The sequence below is a fragment of the Morone saxatilis genome, unplaced genomic scaffold (genome assembly GCF_004916995.1).
Source record: "Morone saxatilis isolate NCDOM2014 unplaced genomic scaffold, NCSU_SB_2.0 Contig11, whole genome shotgun sequence".
Taxonomy (NCBI): Eukaryota; Metazoa; Chordata; class Actinopteri; family Moronidae; genus Morone; species Morone saxatilis.
The window spans coordinates 2,389,596-2,407,488 of NW_023339663.1; the positions used below are offsets into that span (position 1 = coordinate 2,389,596).

Consider the following 17,893-nt stretch of genomic DNA (forward strand, 5'->3'; position numbering starts at 1 on the left):
TTTAGATTATTATTCAAGATCTAAACTTCAAAGACCTGGGCCAGTTCAAACAACCAAAGAGCTCGTACATCTCTTCTGTTTGGATGATTATAAACCTTGTGCTGTTTTAGGAAAGGGTTTTTTTTTGTGGCAGATTGTCTTTGTTTAGCTTTATGGAGACAATATTCATTCTTATCTGCAAAGTAATGTGTCATGGAAGAAGTTATGTTATTTTGTTTATCGTAATTGTAATATTGTGAAATCTGAGATGTTGCATCACCAATACTGATTATATTTTTAAAATAAGATAAGGTAAGATAAGATAAGATAAGATGTTCCTTTATTGATCCCCTGTAGTAGAAATTTAAATCAGACACAGCAGCACAGGGGAATGGAGTGCAAAGAGTACAATAAAGAATCACAAAATAAGAGTATTATAAAATATAATAGAAAATATGAGACTATAATGAAAAATATATACACTATATGCAATAGTGTATATATTTATATACACTATAAGGCATAAGGTGTTTTACCACTACTTTACTGCTACTACTATTAACAACCACAACAACAACAACAACAATAATAATAGGTTTTAAGTAAAAACAACAACAAAAAACCCCAGCTGCTTCAGATACAAATGTAGGCATAAAACTACAACGTGTAACAGCATATATATATTATTAATGTACAATAATAACTGAATGCAAAATATTTGCTAGTAAAAGAAAATGTACTTCTAGTATCTAAAGCATGTTAATAATTAAAGTACTCATTAAGCAGCAGATTGGTAACCTGTCTGTTACTATGAGCAGCTGACCACGGTGACCTTTGACCGCTAGGGGCCGCTGACGCTCCGCTCTTCCAGAATTCTGTTTTTCCACTTTGCTCGTCGCTGATTGGTCCGTGTGTTTTTTTTCTTCTGCTTTCTGCTTCCCCATTGGTCGGTTCAGACTTTGGCCATCCGTGCGTCAAACTGCAAGAAAAAAAAAAAAAAATAAGATTGGTTTCACATGCAAACTGTCAGGAGGAGAGGAAGAGCCGATGGCAGCGATGCAAACCCCCCAGCAGCACTGTGAGTTCACGATTCAGCTTCACGCCTGTTACGTTTAGAAATAATATCGACGCTCTTCCCCGTCTTAAACGTGATTTCGCTTCAGACGCAGAGCCGAAAGGCCCCGCAGGAGTTGTTTACAATGCCGAACCGAGCCGGGCTCTAGCCTGGCTGCTAACACAGGCTAACTGTAGCTCTAATGTGCTAAAATCAACGACCGCTATCGACCATTTCATTTCTGCGTCAAATCATGTTGTTAAAGCTCCACCGACTGTGCTGAGCCATACAAAAAGATCGTTTTAACGTGCTAATATCACCGTTTTAGTTTTCTTATTTTATTATCTTCCGTCTCCGTTTTCTAACATCCATTTTCTGTGCAGTTGCACAGAACTTGTTGCTGTGAATATGTAACCATAGCATCAGTGTGTGGTACAGAGTAACTATAGCCTGCTTCATTACTGTAACATTATTTTTAGTGTCTTAAATTCATACAGCTAAATCTGTCAGGACCTCCTCCAGGAACATCAGGTGCAGCCAGCGTGTGTTTGTTGTTTTTTCTCCCAAGTAAATGTGTTTTTTTGTAGTTTTTTTTTTTTAAAGTCCATCCAGAGTCTGTCGAAGCTGTAGTTTTTTATTTTTCAGAAGTCGTGGAGATGTTAAGAGTGTGCAGACTGCATTGCTGGCCTGGTAACCAGCTCCAAAGCCTAGAAAATACTGAGGTCATTAGTCCAAACCTCCCCCTTCTTCTCTCTCTGTGAATGGACAACAGACATGATCTAGTAACTTAGAGCTGAAATGATTAGTTGATGGCCCTGTTTTTAATCTTTTAATCTATTAATAATTGTGTTTTCTACTTCCCCTTTGTCCACTTTGATAGTAAACATGTAGTGTTGGACTGTTTTTGAGGAAGTAATGTGAGCTTAAAGAAATTGTAATGGATGTTTTTCACATTTTATACATCAAAATTATCGGGTTGTGCATTGGCAAGAATATGGCGATACACAATAAGTATTACAATACAGGGGTTATGATTCAGTATACTGTAATACATGCAATTTAAAAAAAAAATTTTTTTTTTTTTAAGGAAAACTCCCATGTGCATGAAATAAACAGTTTAAAAACATCACAGTTTCTATAACATGAGACATCATTGCACTTAGTTTACAACACTGCTATCTGATGGTCGGGGGTTTAAACACAAAGACCGATGTGTTTTTGAGAGTCGATCCCAAAATCAAATAGTCCGGTACAATATCACACCCTTAATTGATTAATTAAATCCTTTATTTCTTGTTCAAATCAAATGTAAAGACAGAAATGATTGTTATCAGCCTTTAAAAAAGAAGTAAGGATGAGATGCACATCACTAAAGGCACGTGGCTATTTGAATTCAAGTTTACGCAATAAAATACCGCCCACACACCTGCTTCACTCTGCCAGTCTGGTTAGGTGACATCGTGGAAGCCCCAACTGTCAGATAAATCATATATGAAACCTTCTTAGTGCATTTTTTCCAAGTACACAAGACTGTGTCTACAGTTAGTGAGATGAAACTAGTTGTGACGCAGAGTCAGGCTCCAGTGCCCAGACTGGAGCAGATCCTGGCACAGCGCTCTGCAGGAGGCGTCTGAGCCTGCCCCAGCAAACAGTCCTGAGTCAGCTGGTTCAAGGTTGGGTAGAGGTGGGAGTTTGTGAAACAAGAAAAAAAGCAGAAATGAAGGAAAAGGGCACGTTTATGAATGGAAAGTGGTGCAATAGAGATTCGGAAACTCGGGCTGTGATTACATGTACGAGATGAAGGGAGAGGTCAGGGAAGAGAAGACGCTGGACTAGAGTTCATGTTACTTTGGCTCTGTCTTATTGTTGAACTTCACTTAACTTCTGCTTATGAATTGAAGTTGGTTGTCAGCTTTTAGGAAAATAAACATGCTTCTTTCCAACTTTTTGGTTTAAGAGCTGCAACAATTAGTTGATTAATGGACTCGTCTAAGGACAAAGACGGAAACTGGTTTGCAAATAACTTAAAACATTCTCTCGTTCCAGCTTCTCAGATGTAAAGATTTGCTGCGTTTTTCTTTTTTTCAGTTCAGTTTTTCATTTTCCCTTTCAAACGCAACTGGACTGTGTCAAACATGTATTTCGATCGAGGTTAAAACAACGTGAAACAAGTTTAAATAATGGGGGTACAAGGATTTCTGCCCCACTACAGCCTTGCGTAGCATGAAACTGTAGAATGTAAACTGCACCCCGGGTCGCTTACACCCCCAAAGTCCCATAAAAAAACTAAAGAGGACATGACCTCCGTGTGCTCAGAGCGAGCCATGGCCTTGCTCGTAGCCTGAGTAAGCAGGTGTAATAGAAGAGATTAACTGTTATGCTCAAGCTCTGAAACACTAATCCACTTGGGCATGGAAAGAGTTTATTTTAAATCAACTCGGGGCCAAAATGGGAGTAAGAATGAATTTCTGTATGTGTCTACCGGGGCGGCAGTTAAACATTTATATTGTAGTTATGCTTAACAGCCGCAGACTTGACCGGAGTGACCCCGTTCTTTTTCTTATTCCTTGGCCCGTAAATGCCAAGGCACTACAGTAAATGTTTCAATGTAAAGATACCGTCCTCACAAACACTTTTATCAGATGCAGCTGTTACTGTCTACTTCATCACTGTTTTTCAGTGTCACTTTCCCAAGAGCATTAAGTTGGTGGAAAGACAGCCGTAGGATTAAACCCTCCCGCAGTCACACAAGGCTTCCTTTGAACTGACGCTTAATGTTTACTTCTTAATGAATCGTCACTTTTACAAAGTTCCCAAGTGCGTATATTTTGATAAGAATAATTTACTGCCATTGAAAACCAGAAGTGGTGAATGTTAAATGCTTTGCAGAGGACCTTCAACTAAACAAGCAAATTCTGGAGAGGTTGCAGTTTTATTTGTGTTCCCTCAGTTGGAGATCCCCAAGGATTTGGACAGTAATGTGTTTGTTTATTATCTCATTGGGACCCCTTCTGGGGCTGCATGCTAATAACAGTGTTTTCCACCTCAAATAAGTCAGGCTTGACCCTTAAGTGACTGTGCCTGATGGTGAATTGGTTTGTTGTTCAGATGGGTGTCTTATAGCGTGCCAGAGAGTAATGAGTAGTTGTGGTTTGTCTACAGTAAGACATGCGGTCCGCTGCCTGTCCTGTCTCCGTGACTGGCTAATGTTTAGTGGTGATGGAAATGCAGACTGCAGTGTCAGGGTTAAACGTGTAACAGTACAGTAAGTGCAAGTAATTATTGCTTAAAACACACGGCCGTTTCTGCTGAAAGTGCCGCTGTATTGGCTGGAATTTGCAGTGCCAGACGTTGTGATCTTTTTTTACTGTGCAGTTGAAAGACCCAAATTATCCACACAGCTTAGCATAATGAGACTGTGTTAGGAAGAAACAGTCCGACGCCCTCGTTCAAAGACGAGCGCTGAAACGGATTTGTCCATTTAGATTGAAATCCAGCTCGTGGCGGTTCGGAACAGGCCGATCGCTTGGCGTTGCTGCATAGATTGGGGTTGTGTCCGCCGAGGTAGACCCTCAGCAATACACCCGGCAAGTGTGAAGTAAGTCAGGCGAATGGTTTTCAAGATAAGCCATCCATCCATACATGCATACAGACAGATTTCCTTTATGGTTACACGATGCTGCTACAGTGCCACCTATTGGCCAAATGGCACTAAATCATGATACAAGACCACCAAATGTGGTTGCAATAGCACAAGGCGTTGGACAGGGCTCCTCTGTGCCCACAGCATTTGAGCAACTACAGCTAGCAAAATGGGCTTGGCTTGTGTGTGTGAGATTTGTCTGGACCCATGGTGTTTTGCTGCAGGCGGGCCTTAATCCCTGCACACAGCTCAGCAGAGTAGAGGTGACGACGGCTGCGCTGCATGAAAGCTTTGCAAGTAAAAACACCTGTTACAGCTGACGTAACACACAGGACTGGACTCAGTCTGACTCCATTAATGCCATTACCCATGAGTTAAGATATTCCTTGATCGGCCTGATACCGATCTTTGAGATTAAATCTGGACTTCCTTAATTCAAGCAGTAGAGTTCAGCTCCAAGCTTACACTGTATTTTGCACCCTTCATCCCCTGCCCACTTTTCCAACTGCTCTGAATCATTTGTATAATTTTTTAACTCATCTTTTCATTCAAACTAGATCCAAACCTTAAAATGTTCCATATCTTACCAACATTTATTCTACTTTCAAAACCAACAATAATTTTAGAAATGCCCCAACATACGCACATGTGGAAACAAACATGGATGAGTGTACTTTTTGTTTTATAAAATGACTATTGTGGAGTGCAGCAAGACGGTAACTTGTATCAGGGGCAATGCAAACTACTGTCACTCCATGAAGCAAAATTGCATAAATAACGTTTGATGTTTTGTTTCTCTTGTAGAGTCCTACAGTCAGTCCTGCATATAAATGGAGGAAAGGACTGTCATCAGATAATTGGAGCTGCAGCTTCCAAGTTTGCTAAAGACTCTTGAGAAACCCAAGCCAGCCATACGAGATGTGAATTTGCTGAATGAAGAATGAGAAACTCGAGTAACGACGTCATCGCAGAGGACTGACCAGCGGCATCATTTCTCACATAACCTTTTACGTTTGAGCGCCGCTCATTCAGTCTCATTCTGCTCCTCTGCCTCACACACCTTCGTCTTCCAGCTCTGCTGCCCAGCCCAGGCAGAGTGGACCCGTCCCTCTCCCCAGGCCTCGCGCCCTCCCATCGGCGGCGGTGTGTTGGTGTACGATGGCGCGGTGGGACGCTGAGGGCTGCCGCGGGGGACTGTGATGTCAGAGCCCAACAGCCCGGGCGAGAGCCGGCGTGGCGCTCCCAGATTCTTCGTGGGCTGCGAGGACGATGAGAGCGAGGTCCTGGAAGACAGCATGAGGACAGACATGGAGCTATATGAGGACGACGAAGACACAGACTCGGTGGGAGATTTATGTCAAACTGCATCTGGTTACTATGAGCTATTCCTTCACTCAGCAGTTGCCTCTAGCTGGAGGACATTTGGTAGAAAATGAGCGTCAGATTATCAGTGAATGGTAACATTGTAGATGTGGGGATGACACAGTTCCTGAAGTGCATGTAACACACTTTCATGTGACTGTTATCTAGTAAGCAATCAATAGTTTTGCTGCAGATGGCAAACGTTCTGTGAGGTGTGGCTCGTAGTCACATGTTAACATTAGCATTGGTTGCTTTGGGCTGCAAACGAGACCCAGATTTGGTACAAAACAACTTCTAAAGGCTATGGTTGGTACTACAAAGACTTTCTCTCCGTTCCCTAGAAGAGCAGACTCAGCAGCAGTCCATCTCAGCTGTTAATTTGTGTAGCCATTTTAAAGCAGTCAGTTCTTCAGCATGAGGTTTATGAGAGATTTATGGGACAAAGCTGCCATTGTCTCTCTTGCCCAATCAAACAGGCCATTGAAATGTCGCTCTCCTCTCCCTTTTTCAGCCCCCGGAGCAACAGATCGTGGTGGGGATCTGCTGCATGATGAAGAAGTCCAAGTCTAAGCCAATGACCCAGATCCTGGAGAGGCTGTGCAGGTTTGAGTACATCACTGTGGTCATCTTCCCAGAGGACGTCATCCTCAACGAGCCTGTGGACAAATGGCCTCTGTGTGACTGCCTCATCTCCTTCCACTCCAAGGGTACGGACACATACATGCACACAGACAAAGTGACAATACACACACATTGATTTTTGTGGTGTTTAATTAATTAATTCCATCAAAATTAGCTCCAGCTGCCGAGACACACTGTGCCCTGGTGGAATTTGGGGGTAACAAGGTCTCAGTAGCCGTAACTCTGAACTGTTAACATCCTTTAGGTTTATTTATTAATCCTTTCTCTGCATGTAAACCAGGATTCCCTCTGGATAAGGCAGTGAGCTACGCCAAACTGAGAAACCCTCTGCTCATCAATGACCTGAACATGCAGTACTACATACAGGACAGGTACTCTGACCTAACTATATATTCCCAGTATTGTTTGAAAGCATGCATGCAACAACAAACCTTTTATTTTATTTATTTCTTGGTTATTTGACTTTTTTAACTCTTATTTTGTTAACAGGAGAGAGGTGTATCGCATCCTGCAGGAGGAAGGAATAGATCTACCACGTTATGCTGTGCTGAACCGTGACCCAGATAAACCAGATGGTCAGTCTGCCAGCTCATTAGTCATATTTGATAAGTTATTTATTCATACATCTTTTTTAACTTTGCCACAGTAAACATCTCAAACACTATAAAAAGCAGCTGACTATATTCACTTCACTTTTAATTCTATTCTTAAAGCTTATCATTCCTCATGAAAAGGTTCTTAGAAGAGCAGCCCTACAGCTCCTGTCCATGCAGCATCCCGAGGTCATTAATTTGAAGACTGCTTTGGTTTTATTTCAGCTTGTGGATAAATATAGTATCAAATGTGAGGCAGTTGCAAGTGTACCATACTTAAGTGCTGATACGATGGGTCTGTCATTCAGATCCTGTTTATGCACAGTGACGTAGAGACAGTCCCTGGACTGATGAGCGATCAGATGTTTTATGTCTCTGCCTTCCTTGACAGTAATGACCGACGAACGTCACATGATTCAGAGTGCAGAGCTGCTTCACAGGGCTCAAGAGTAAACACTCGGGGGGGCAAATGTCATATGTGTATATTCTAAGGGGTAACAAATAGGGTCTTACTGGCAAACATTTTCTGTGTGTGTCTCAGAGTGTAACCTGGTGGAAGGAGAAGACCATGTGGAGGTGAACGGAGAGATATTCCAAAAGCCCTTTGTTGAGAAGCCTGTCTGCGCTGAGGACCACAACGTCTACATCTACTACCCCACCTCTGCTGGTGGGGGCAGCCAGCGACTCTTCAGAAAGGTCCTTGCTTTGAGCCGTTGTGGCTTGTTTGTTTTTTTTTCAGTCCAATACTACTTTAGTTGAAAGATTGGTGGGATGAAACTAATTACCAAAAAATCCAAACTTCTGTCCTACATCAGCCTTAAACTGTCCTGTCAACACCACTTTACTGTTGCCACAATGCCCACTTATCAATCATTATACTCGTACTTGGTTCTTAATGTTGGTTTTGAATCATTAGGCTTTGATCTGAATATGCTTTTAGACTCAAGCCCTCTTCTTCCTACCAGAGTGCACTCTGTGCCTGAAGCAACAGCACTCATGTTATATTTGGAAAAGTGTTACAAGCCCAGGGCTGGTCTTGACATTTTGAATGCATGTTTTTCCTTTCATCTGTTTCATAATAATGACACTGTTAATCAAATGAGAGACTAAAAGACACCAGGCATTAACCTGCACCGCTTAATGGCTTCTCTTGTAAAGGTACATTAGTCTGTTGCTGTGCCAGAGAAAGAGTTTTCTCATAAATCAGGCACATTGTTGTCAAACATGGAGCTGCAGCCTTTAACTCAGATTGTGATGGATGTTCTGGAGACTATTCAGAGTGCTCGGTTGAACAGATGTACTGGACAGCAGTGTTTTTACAGTGACAACATTTTTCACTCACTGTGTGGTTTGTGTAGATTGGGAGCCGGAGCAGTGTGTACTCGCCAGAGAGCAGTGTGAGGAAGACGGGCTCTTACATCTATGAGGAGTTCATGCCAACAGATGGCACTGATGTTAAGGTAGAGTATAGACTATTGATTATTAACAGGAAACCACCGAATGACTCAATTCTCCAATGGAATATGAGATGCTTAAAAAGGCCATAAATGATTTTTTAGCATATATAGATTTGCAAAGTGGGAGGAGGGATTTCTGGTGCCCCGATTGTGGTCCCACTAATTAGACCTGTTCGACTGGCATGAAACTCTGCTATTGCTTCAGTACCCTGCAGTTCAAGTATTGGTGCATTGCAGTAAGAAACATCCAATTAAATAATAATTAAAGTGTACTGTTAAGAGACCACTGAGAAAAAGGAAAATAAAATCAATTCACTTTTGATTTTTAGGTTGTTTTGAATGAATTCAGCAACTATGGTAACATGTACCGATCAAGTGTTTTGAATTTGCTCCGCTCTGATTTGCTTGGAAGCAGCAGCCCCTCCCGCTTCACAACTCATCTATGGTCATTTTTGTGCTATGTTTGCCAGTTCAACCTATAGGATCAACTTTTAGAGAATGATTGATGACTGTGGGTGTTTCATGTGAGCTCAGGTGTACACTGTGGGGCCAGACTACGCTCATGCTGAGGCTCGGAAGTCCCCCGCTCTGGACGGGAAGGTGGAGAGAGACAGCGAGGGGAAGGAGGTCCGCTACCCCGTCATGCTGTCAGCCATGGAGAAACTGGTGGCCCGCAAGGTCTGCCTAGCATTCAAGGTAAACAAAGACATTGTCTTGACAAAAGTCTGGTTTGTCCCAGTTTACCTTCGCTGTGGAGGTTCATTGCTGATACTGCTCTATCTCGACATGAAAGAAATGTGTCCTCCTCTCCCTTGACTGCAGCAAACTGTGTGTGGCTTCGATCTTCTCCGAGCCAATGGACACTCTTATGTGTGTGATGTCAACGGTTTCAGTTTCGTGAAGAACTCAATGAAGTACTACGACGACTGTGCCAAGATCCTCGGGTACCATTTTTACTTTTGTCATTCCTCAATCACTGGATGACTTCCTGCAGAGTTTGCTTTGATACATTTCTCTCTCACATCTGTTGATTGAACGTGTGTCTCATCATGGCCCTTCAGGAACATCGTGATGCGTGAGCTGGCTCCTCAGTTTCAGATTCCTTGGTCCATCCCTACCGAGGCAGAGGACATCCCCATTGTTCCCACTACATCAGGGACCATGTGAGTGGACTGCATTTTTAAAGCGCTCTTCTATTTTACCAACCACTTAAAGTGCTTTCCAACCCATGCCATTCGTGCACTGATGGCAGAGGCTGCCATGCCAACCTGCTCATCAGTAACAGTTAGGTGTTCAGTTTCTTACCAGGAACCTTGCTATTATTATACGATCGCTTCCCTGAGCCATGCTTCCCCCCAGCCAGTCAGTTTAGTAATTTGTTTGCAGTGGAGGTGTGTAAAGTGTACTACAGATACATTTGAATGGTTCATTAATTATCATCGTGTAACTTGTCATGCTTTACCTAAATGAGATCACAGCTGTACCTGGAATTTCACAGTCTAAAAAACTGAGGCCATGTACTGTAAACCACTTAAATGAGGATAAGCAGTGTAATTAAGTGGACTTGAAGTACTTAATTCAGTAGTTCTTAACATAGGGCCTGGGTGGACTGGACGCCCTTGTGGGGATTCCAGGAGGGGGTCCACAGAAAAATGAGGAATATTTTAATTTCATTTTTATTTTATTGACCAGAAGTTAGTTCACAAGTTAAACTGCCTGTAACCTGTAAACTCTTTGTACTGGTTATTGTATAAGGTAATATCTTACCACACACCAGTCTCTAGAAGTTTGAGTCTGAAATTAGAATAATTACAAAGTAATTCAAATCCCTGAAACAGCCCGTCAGAGTCTCACAACAGTTTACCTGGCTATAATAACCTATTTTTAAATGTTGTACACTGTTGCAAGGAGGAGTGAAATAACAGTGTGTTGGTTGAAAAGAGGAGTCCATTTATTGTTACTGTTGATGTTAACTTACTCTTGCGCTGTTCAGGATGGAGCTACGTTGTGTCATCGCTGTCATCCGCCATGGAGACAGAACGCCCAAACAGAAGATGAAGATGGAAGTTCGCAACCCCATGTAGGTTGTCTCTGTTAGTACCTTCCTTTTTTACTGCAAAGACCCATTCAATACTTGTGATTCATTTAAAGTTTGCCTTTGACTCATCCAGGTTCTTTGATCTATTTGAAAAATATGGAGGATACAAAACTGGGAAATTAAAGCTGAAGAAGCCGAAACAACTGCAGGTAACAATAAGTCAGACAAAGGCACGTTTGTGTAGGTTTTACCTTGTAATACTGAACTCGGACATCTCCCAGCCTATGTGTGATTGAGATCTCTGACAGATTGTTGCTCTGAACCTCAACAGGAGGTGCTGGACATCACACGGCAGTTGTTAGCAGAACTAGGACAGCACAACGACTGCGAGATAGAAGAGAAGAAGTCCAAATTGGAGCAGCTGAAGACTGTTCTAGAAATGTGAGTCACAAGTAAACCGGGTCACTTTATTAAACACTTTATTAGTCCCTGATCTCATTGGTGCTGCAGCTGAAAAAAGGAATTACAGAATTTTAAGCCTCACTTTCTGAAGCTCACCTTCCTGTTGAATATCCTGAAAGTGGTTTGGCAGTCTTTCTTAAGTTTGTCTTTGGCTTCCTCCTATGCTAATGACAAATTTGTTTTTGAAAGGTCACCATCTGCTTTACACAACTCCAAGAGTACTTGTGCCTTGGCTGTTATGGTTGCAGTGCCTGTCCTGTAAACAGCCCCAGGACAAATTAAGGCTATTGTGCACAACTTCAGTAGTCTTAAAAACACTACAGTTACAATATTTATCTTCACAGCTGAGTATGACATATGATCGTTGTATTTTGATAACGGATTACTAGCATGGAACTGTGTATCCTGATCCTGTTTCTGCACTAGTCAACACCCCCTTGATAGCAGTCATCATTTATCATTAGTAATGGCAGTCCTCCAGTTTGTTATCAGAGGCATGTTTATCCATAAATAGCTTGAGCTTTTAATTATTCCAGATTTTCATTTTTTTTTTGCTAAAAAAAGGTATGGCCACTTCTCGGGGATCAACAGAAAAGTGCAACTAACTTACCTGCCCCATGGGCAGCCCAAAACCTCAAGTGAGGAAGAAGGTAGGAAGATATTTAGATTTTCTCCTCCTCATATTCAAAGTAGCATGTTGCCAAACTCAAGCTGGCCAAAATACTGAAGTGACTGCGGTGTTCTGGGTTCGGTTTCAGACACACGTAAGGAAGGTCCGTCTCTGTTGCTGGTGCTGAAGTGGGGAGGAGAGCTGACTCCTGCTGGCAGAGTACAGGCTGAGGAGCTAGGAAGGGCCTTTCGCTGTATGTACCCTGGAGGACAAGGTGAGACACACAGCACGGTTTCCTCCTGAAAAACTTCATGTAGTATTTAATTCCTCTAGCTGGCATAAAATACCCTTCACTGCTGCCTGAGGATTAGTACACAGCTGGTATTGAATAACTAAACTTCATATATCTGTGATCAGTGTTGGTTAAGAAGGTGTTCTGTTAAAGCAACACATATATTCAGCACAGAAACAGCCACATTCAAACCACCATCATCTCTGCTTTTGTTACTGCAGTATGAGACTTTGGCCTCATGTTTGAAAGACTTTGAATTGCTTATTGTGCCACCACACTGAGCAGCCACTGATCCGTATAAGGTCAGAACGAGAGGTGGGAAGAGAGGCATGAAAAGTGGGTCAGAAATACAATTTGAGTTGTGTGTTTCAGCCACATAAACAAATATTAATGCGTTATTGTATGTATTATTTATGTATGTAATAAAAGTATTTTCTGATAATTTATTAGCTATCCTAAAATAAGTTTTCATTTTAAATGCTGTGCTACCCAAATACAGCTTATCTCCATATTGCTGTCTCTCCTTCTTTTTCTCTGCTGTTCTCATTATTTACTTACATACATCTGGTGAAACACTTTAGGACAGTAGGTATGGAGATTATAGATCAAAGAAGGGAGTCTGACCAACGGAAATAAGATACTGCAGTGATATGAGGATTTAAAAGTTTAAAAAAAACATGCATTGTTCTTCTAAGTCATAAAGGTTGTTTAGGCTTTTTACCAGCGAACATTAGACGTCAGGATGAGGAGGTAAACAAAGAAAACTTGGACAAGGAAAGTGACATTCCTCATTACAGCAAGGCAGACAATCACAGGATGTTTTAGTCCAGTAGCAGATGGGTCACAGAGCGGCAGCTGGGGTGCAAAGAGTTCAGCTAGCTCTTGTTCAAAGTGTAAAGTCAGGGCCAACACAGTAAAGTTTATTAAAGAAAAGATCCCAAGTCACAGTCAGTTATAACCAGGTGTCTGTATTTGGACTGCAACTAACATTTATTTTCATTATCGATTTAATCTGCTGTTATTTTTATGTCAGAAAAATGTTGATCACTGTTTTCCAAAGGGCAAGCGGACATCCATAAATGACTTGTTTTATCAAGCTAAAGATAATACATTTACTGTCATGGGTGAAAGAAACCAGAAAATATTAACAATTGAGAAGCTGAAATCAGATAATTTGTTGATTTGTTGATAACTAATCGTTGCAGCTCTAGTTTATGTAATCACTAATGTTGTTGTTGGCACTGCGTTCTTGTAGGAGACTACGCTGGCTTTCCAGGCTGTGGTTTACTGCGGTTACACAGCACCTACAGACATGACCTGAAGATATATGCGTCTGATGAAGGCAGGGTGCAGATGACGGCCGCAGCCTTCGCAAAGGTTTGCAGTAGTCTAGTATTCTAATATCTGATACAAGATAAACATTTATTTTCTATTGCTCTGGATCACCATTGACTAATATTGGCCTATCGCAGATAAGGTACTGTATCGGCGTATATATGATATCCAAGCTGTTTTTTCCAGTATATAATGCAGAAAATGCAGAATTTTTATCTTTAGAGAAATATCAACAGCTGTGTGAGTCTGGAATTCATAGACATGAGTAGATAAAACAAGCTAAAATGTTAGTTGAATGGAGAGAAAACAGTGCCACCTGTAGAATCTCAAATGACATTCACAGAGAAAAGCAGGTGTTCTGAAAAGGAAATAAACCTTCTATGAGCTAGTACTTTCAGTTTCAGCCTTTCCGTTTCTTTGGATGAGAAAAGACTACTGAGCAATATCCAGTTCTGTCAGCTGCTGATGTGTAATAACCGAATCCTGACTTAGGATATTATTTGGTAAACTGTGTTTGATACAATATATTTATATAGTGTAGAAGTGACTGTTAATGTCAACGGGATCAGTCATGTCACAAACTGTCATGATATTTTGTGTCCCAGTAAAACTCATGCTAGTTGTCATTTGTCAGAAGTATGAAGTATTGGCCATGCTGTTAACAAATTATCTAATTATCACTCTACATCGAAGACAAACGAATCACAGATTACCACTTCATTTTGTTTGTGTCTGTGTGTGAGCAGGGTTTGCTGGCTCTGGAAGGTGAGCTGACACCCATCCTGGTGCAGATGGTGAAGAGCGCCAACATGAACGGGCTGCTGGACAACGACAGCGACTCGCTGAGCAGCTGCCAGCACCGAGTCAAGGCCCGACTACACGAGATTCTGCAGAAGGACAGGGACTTCACAGACGAAGACTTCGACAGGGTGATTAGTTAACTGTGTTAAACACCCTCAGCTAAACACTTGTCTGCCCTGTAAGGGCCTGAGGAGGGAGGGAGGAACGCCGTTAAATCTGTAGACTTGTGTGTGAACTACCATTGAGGCACTCATAACTGTTACTTACTGTTTTGTGGTTGTATGTACATGTTTGTATGCATATTTAATATCTTACCACTACAGCTACTCCTCCCAAACTGTAGCTTTAAATAGTAATGCATTCACACTTAACCTACAGATTAAAGTAGTTTCTTGACAAGTGTTTCCCACAGTAATTGTTGGACTGGTTGATATGTAGAGACGTGGGGCAACCTTTTAATCTGAGTACCTCATTGTCTGTGTCTATATTCTCCTTTGATCATTCAGAGGATTACTAACCTGTCATAATGAAAGCAGAAAGGATTGCATTTCTTGAGCTAACTGTTTGTAGATTAATTATATACCTTCATTTTGCTCTGTTAAATTAAATGACAAAGTCACACAGATTTTTGCAGTCTAGCAGCCTTGGGCTTTGGAGGTCTTTTGTAATGTGAAAGTAGTCAGTATTCATTTGTTCTGTGTGATTGGTTTTTTTAATGAAAGTGCTTTTTCTTTGGGTGCTCGTGTACGTGTGACAGCTGGCCCCGACCTGCAGTGCCTCTTTGGTTAATTCAATGAAGATAGTCCAGAACCCAGTGGCCACATGTGACCGGGTCTATGCCCTCATTCAGAGCCTCACCTCCCAGATCCGCAAAAGGATGGAGGACCCCAAGTCAGCTGGTGAGCAAAATCCTCTGTTAGCTCTTGAGCAGGTTCAGACCAACAGTTATAAAAAATAAAATAAAAAAATTTCCCATTATCTGCAGATATTTTAATTGGCCGATAATTATCGTGCATCCCTAGTAATACATGCAGTGAATAATCTCCTCACCAGACCTGCAGCTGTACCACAGTGAGACCCTGGAGTTGATGTTGCAGCGGTGGTCCAAACTTGAGAGAGACTTCCGCATGAAAAACGGCCGCTACGACATCAGTAAAATACCTGATATTTATGACTGTGTGAAATACGACGTCATCCACAATGCTACTCTGGGCCTGGAGGACACACTGGAGCTGTTCAGACTGTCGCGAGCTTTGGCTGACGTCGTCATCCCACAGGTGAGAGAGAGAGAAAGAGGAAGAGGGGGAAGCAGGGAGTTGGAGGGTAGGAGGGACGGGGGTGTTACATCTGCACTACTGCAGAGAAACATTTTCTTGAGCTTTTTGTGTGCCAATTCTAAATAAAACTCTAAAGACATTTTATTTATTTACTTATTTCTATCAAAGTGATTTTGTGACAAAGTCCTTCACGTTTAAAAAGGCAAAAACAAGACATTCATAAAAATGTAATAATCAATAGCCTTGAAATACATACATATACAAACATTTGAACTGTTCTTTTATACCTTAAAATAAAGTTTTGCTGCTAATTTAACCTCATTTTCTATATCATTGACATTTTCTCTGGTATCACCTTGTTATTAAGACGTCTTTGAGACAGATGAACTGGTTTAATATACTGTGAAAAAGGAATTAACACACAGAGTTTAGGTACTACCACTTCAGTGGTTGTAGAGTATATCTAGCACATTTTCCACTGTTTTTGCAGGAATATGGCATAAATAAAGTGGAGAAATTGGACATAGCATACGCCTACTGCCTCCCACTGGTCAGAAAGATCCAGCTTGACCTGCAGAGGACCCACGAGGATGAGTCTGTCAACAAACTGCACCCTCTGTGAGTCTGGGATCAAGAGTACATTTGATTTAATACAAGGCTGTTCAGATGGGAAGGCATGATGCCGAGTGTTCGAACTGGCTGTTGAGAATATTTTGGAGCATCTAGAACAGTGGTGTCTTGTTCGCAGGTACTCCCGCGGAGTGATGTCTCCTGGGCGCCATGTCAGGACACGTTTATATTTCACCAGTGAGAGTCACGTCCACTCCCTGCTCAGCATTTTCCGCTATGGAGGCTTGCTCGATGTAAGCAACCAAACATCAAACCTACAAGAGTTTAAATGTTTCTCAGAGGGGGGTAAAAGTTGAAACTGAGATTTTCTGTGTGTGTTTGCAACAGGAGGAGAAGGACCAGCAGTGGAAGCGTGCCATGGATTACCTCAGTGCTGTCTCTGAACTCAACTACATGACTCAGATTGTCATCATGCTGTATGAGGACAACAATAAGGTAGGGTTGCTTTTCCTTTTTATATCATTTCTTTTTGGGATGTACAGCTTCCTTCGGCACATGGCCAATCCAGTTGCCTCTCAAGGTAACGTGGGCAGCAGAACTGCTTACAACTTAGTAACAGTTGGTGGCAGTAATGTCCCTCTAAGCTTGTTTGATAACCACCGCAGGAGAAGAGAGTGACAGGAAAACACGGAGAAGGAGAGTGAAATTGTAAATACAGACGTGGGAAGTTGTTTTTGGAAGAAGATGATCATATGTGACGAAGTATGGCTATTGTAAACCCATTTTTTAATTGAATTTACAGTCTGTATGGTGATATATACTTTTACTGTGATATAAACTTTCATATATTGTGCTAGAAGATTTTGGCCATATCACACACCCTTATTTGTACCAAACAAAATGTGACCATATAACTGATTTTTAAAACTTGAAGTACCAGAAGTAATCATCCTATGCTTCCTCAGAGTTGTACCCTTCTATGTTATATTTTTTTAAATTTAAATTTAGAGTTCATTTTATTCAAGCAGAGTTCCTGTAAGGCTGCTTGTGTTGAAGCAAAATGTAATTTTCATTTACATCAGAAAATGAATCATTCAACTTCAGGCATCATGCTTGAGAAAGTATCAAAGCAATATTTCCATTTTCTTCCTAAAGGACATTTCCTCTGAGGAACGCTTCCACGTAGAGCTTCACTTCAGCCCTGGTGTCAAAGGCGTTGAGGAGGAGGAGAACGCACCGACCGGTTTTGGCTTCAGGCCCGCTTCTGCAGAGGTAGCACGACAGGTAGTATCACATCTGAGCATTTTCGCCACATTTGTGTCCCTCAGATAGCAGCATTTCTATTCTCTCTTTTTCTCTGCTCACTCAGAACGGGCAGAAACAGACGGACCCCGGCAGCCTGGAGGACCTCTCACGAGATGAGACCGACCGCGCCGTGCCGCTGTCTGAGCCGATCACCATTCAGAGGAGGTCCCCACTCATACGCAATCATAAGACAGGATCCATGGAGGTGATGCAGACTAATCTTCATAGAGTTAAAGTTGAATCCATGAAAACACTGTCAAATATCAAATCCCTAGTCTTTTTAGCTATTTGCCTCCACAGAGATCTTTTTAGTTGCTCATATAATCAGTGTGCTTTATAGACTCAGAGCTTCTCTTCTAGGTTTTGGCCTCTCCTCTTGCCCAAGGTCATATTTCATTCTGCAAACTAGCATGATATTGAATACTCTCAAGCTACCTTGTTCCCACTGTCTGATGGTTGTGTGTGTGTGTGTG

The 17,893-nt window shown here is 41.7% G+C and overlaps 1 protein-coding gene across 9 annotated transcripts in view; it reads left to right on the forward strand.

Annotated features, from left to right (window-relative positions):
* Window positions 1-940: 940 nt before the first annotated feature.
* ppip5k1a (diphosphoinositol pentakisphosphate kinase 1a) overlaps window positions 941-17,893 on the forward strand; it is a gene marked incomplete at its 3' end in the record, with an annotated part of 29,760 nt that continues 12,807 nt past the window's right edge. For 6 of the 9 annotated variants that reach the window (XM_035652521.1, XM_035652523.1, XM_035652527.1 and 3 more), the window contains 24 exon segments: window positions 941-1,057; window positions 5,481-6,019; window positions 6,550-6,745; window positions 6,961-7,051; window positions 7,170-7,255; window positions 7,815-7,969; window positions 8,632-8,733; window positions 9,265-9,426; window positions 9,553-9,674; window positions 9,792-9,893; window positions 10,724-10,810; window positions 10,902-10,977; window positions 11,100-11,209; window positions 11,795-11,880; window positions 11,989-12,114; window positions 13,388-13,509; window positions 14,214-14,396; window positions 15,026-15,167; window positions 15,322-15,545; window positions 16,036-16,163; window positions 16,294-16,408; window positions 16,503-16,610; window positions 17,271-17,399; window positions 17,485-17,625. In XM_035652521.1, the coding sequence (XP_035508414.1) occupies window positions 5,876-6,019; window positions 6,550-6,745; window positions 6,961-7,051; window positions 7,170-7,255; window positions 7,815-7,969; window positions 8,632-8,733; window positions 9,265-9,426; window positions 9,553-9,674; window positions 9,792-9,893; window positions 10,724-10,810; window positions 10,902-10,977; window positions 11,100-11,209; window positions 11,795-11,880; window positions 11,989-12,114; window positions 13,388-13,509; window positions 14,214-14,396; window positions 15,026-15,167; window positions 15,322-15,545; window positions 16,036-16,163; window positions 16,294-16,408; window positions 16,503-16,610; window positions 17,271-17,399; window positions 17,485-17,625 (2,937 nt within the window). In that variant the 5' untranslated portion in view covers window positions 941-1,057; window positions 5,481-5,875. 9 annotated transcript variants of the gene reach the window in all.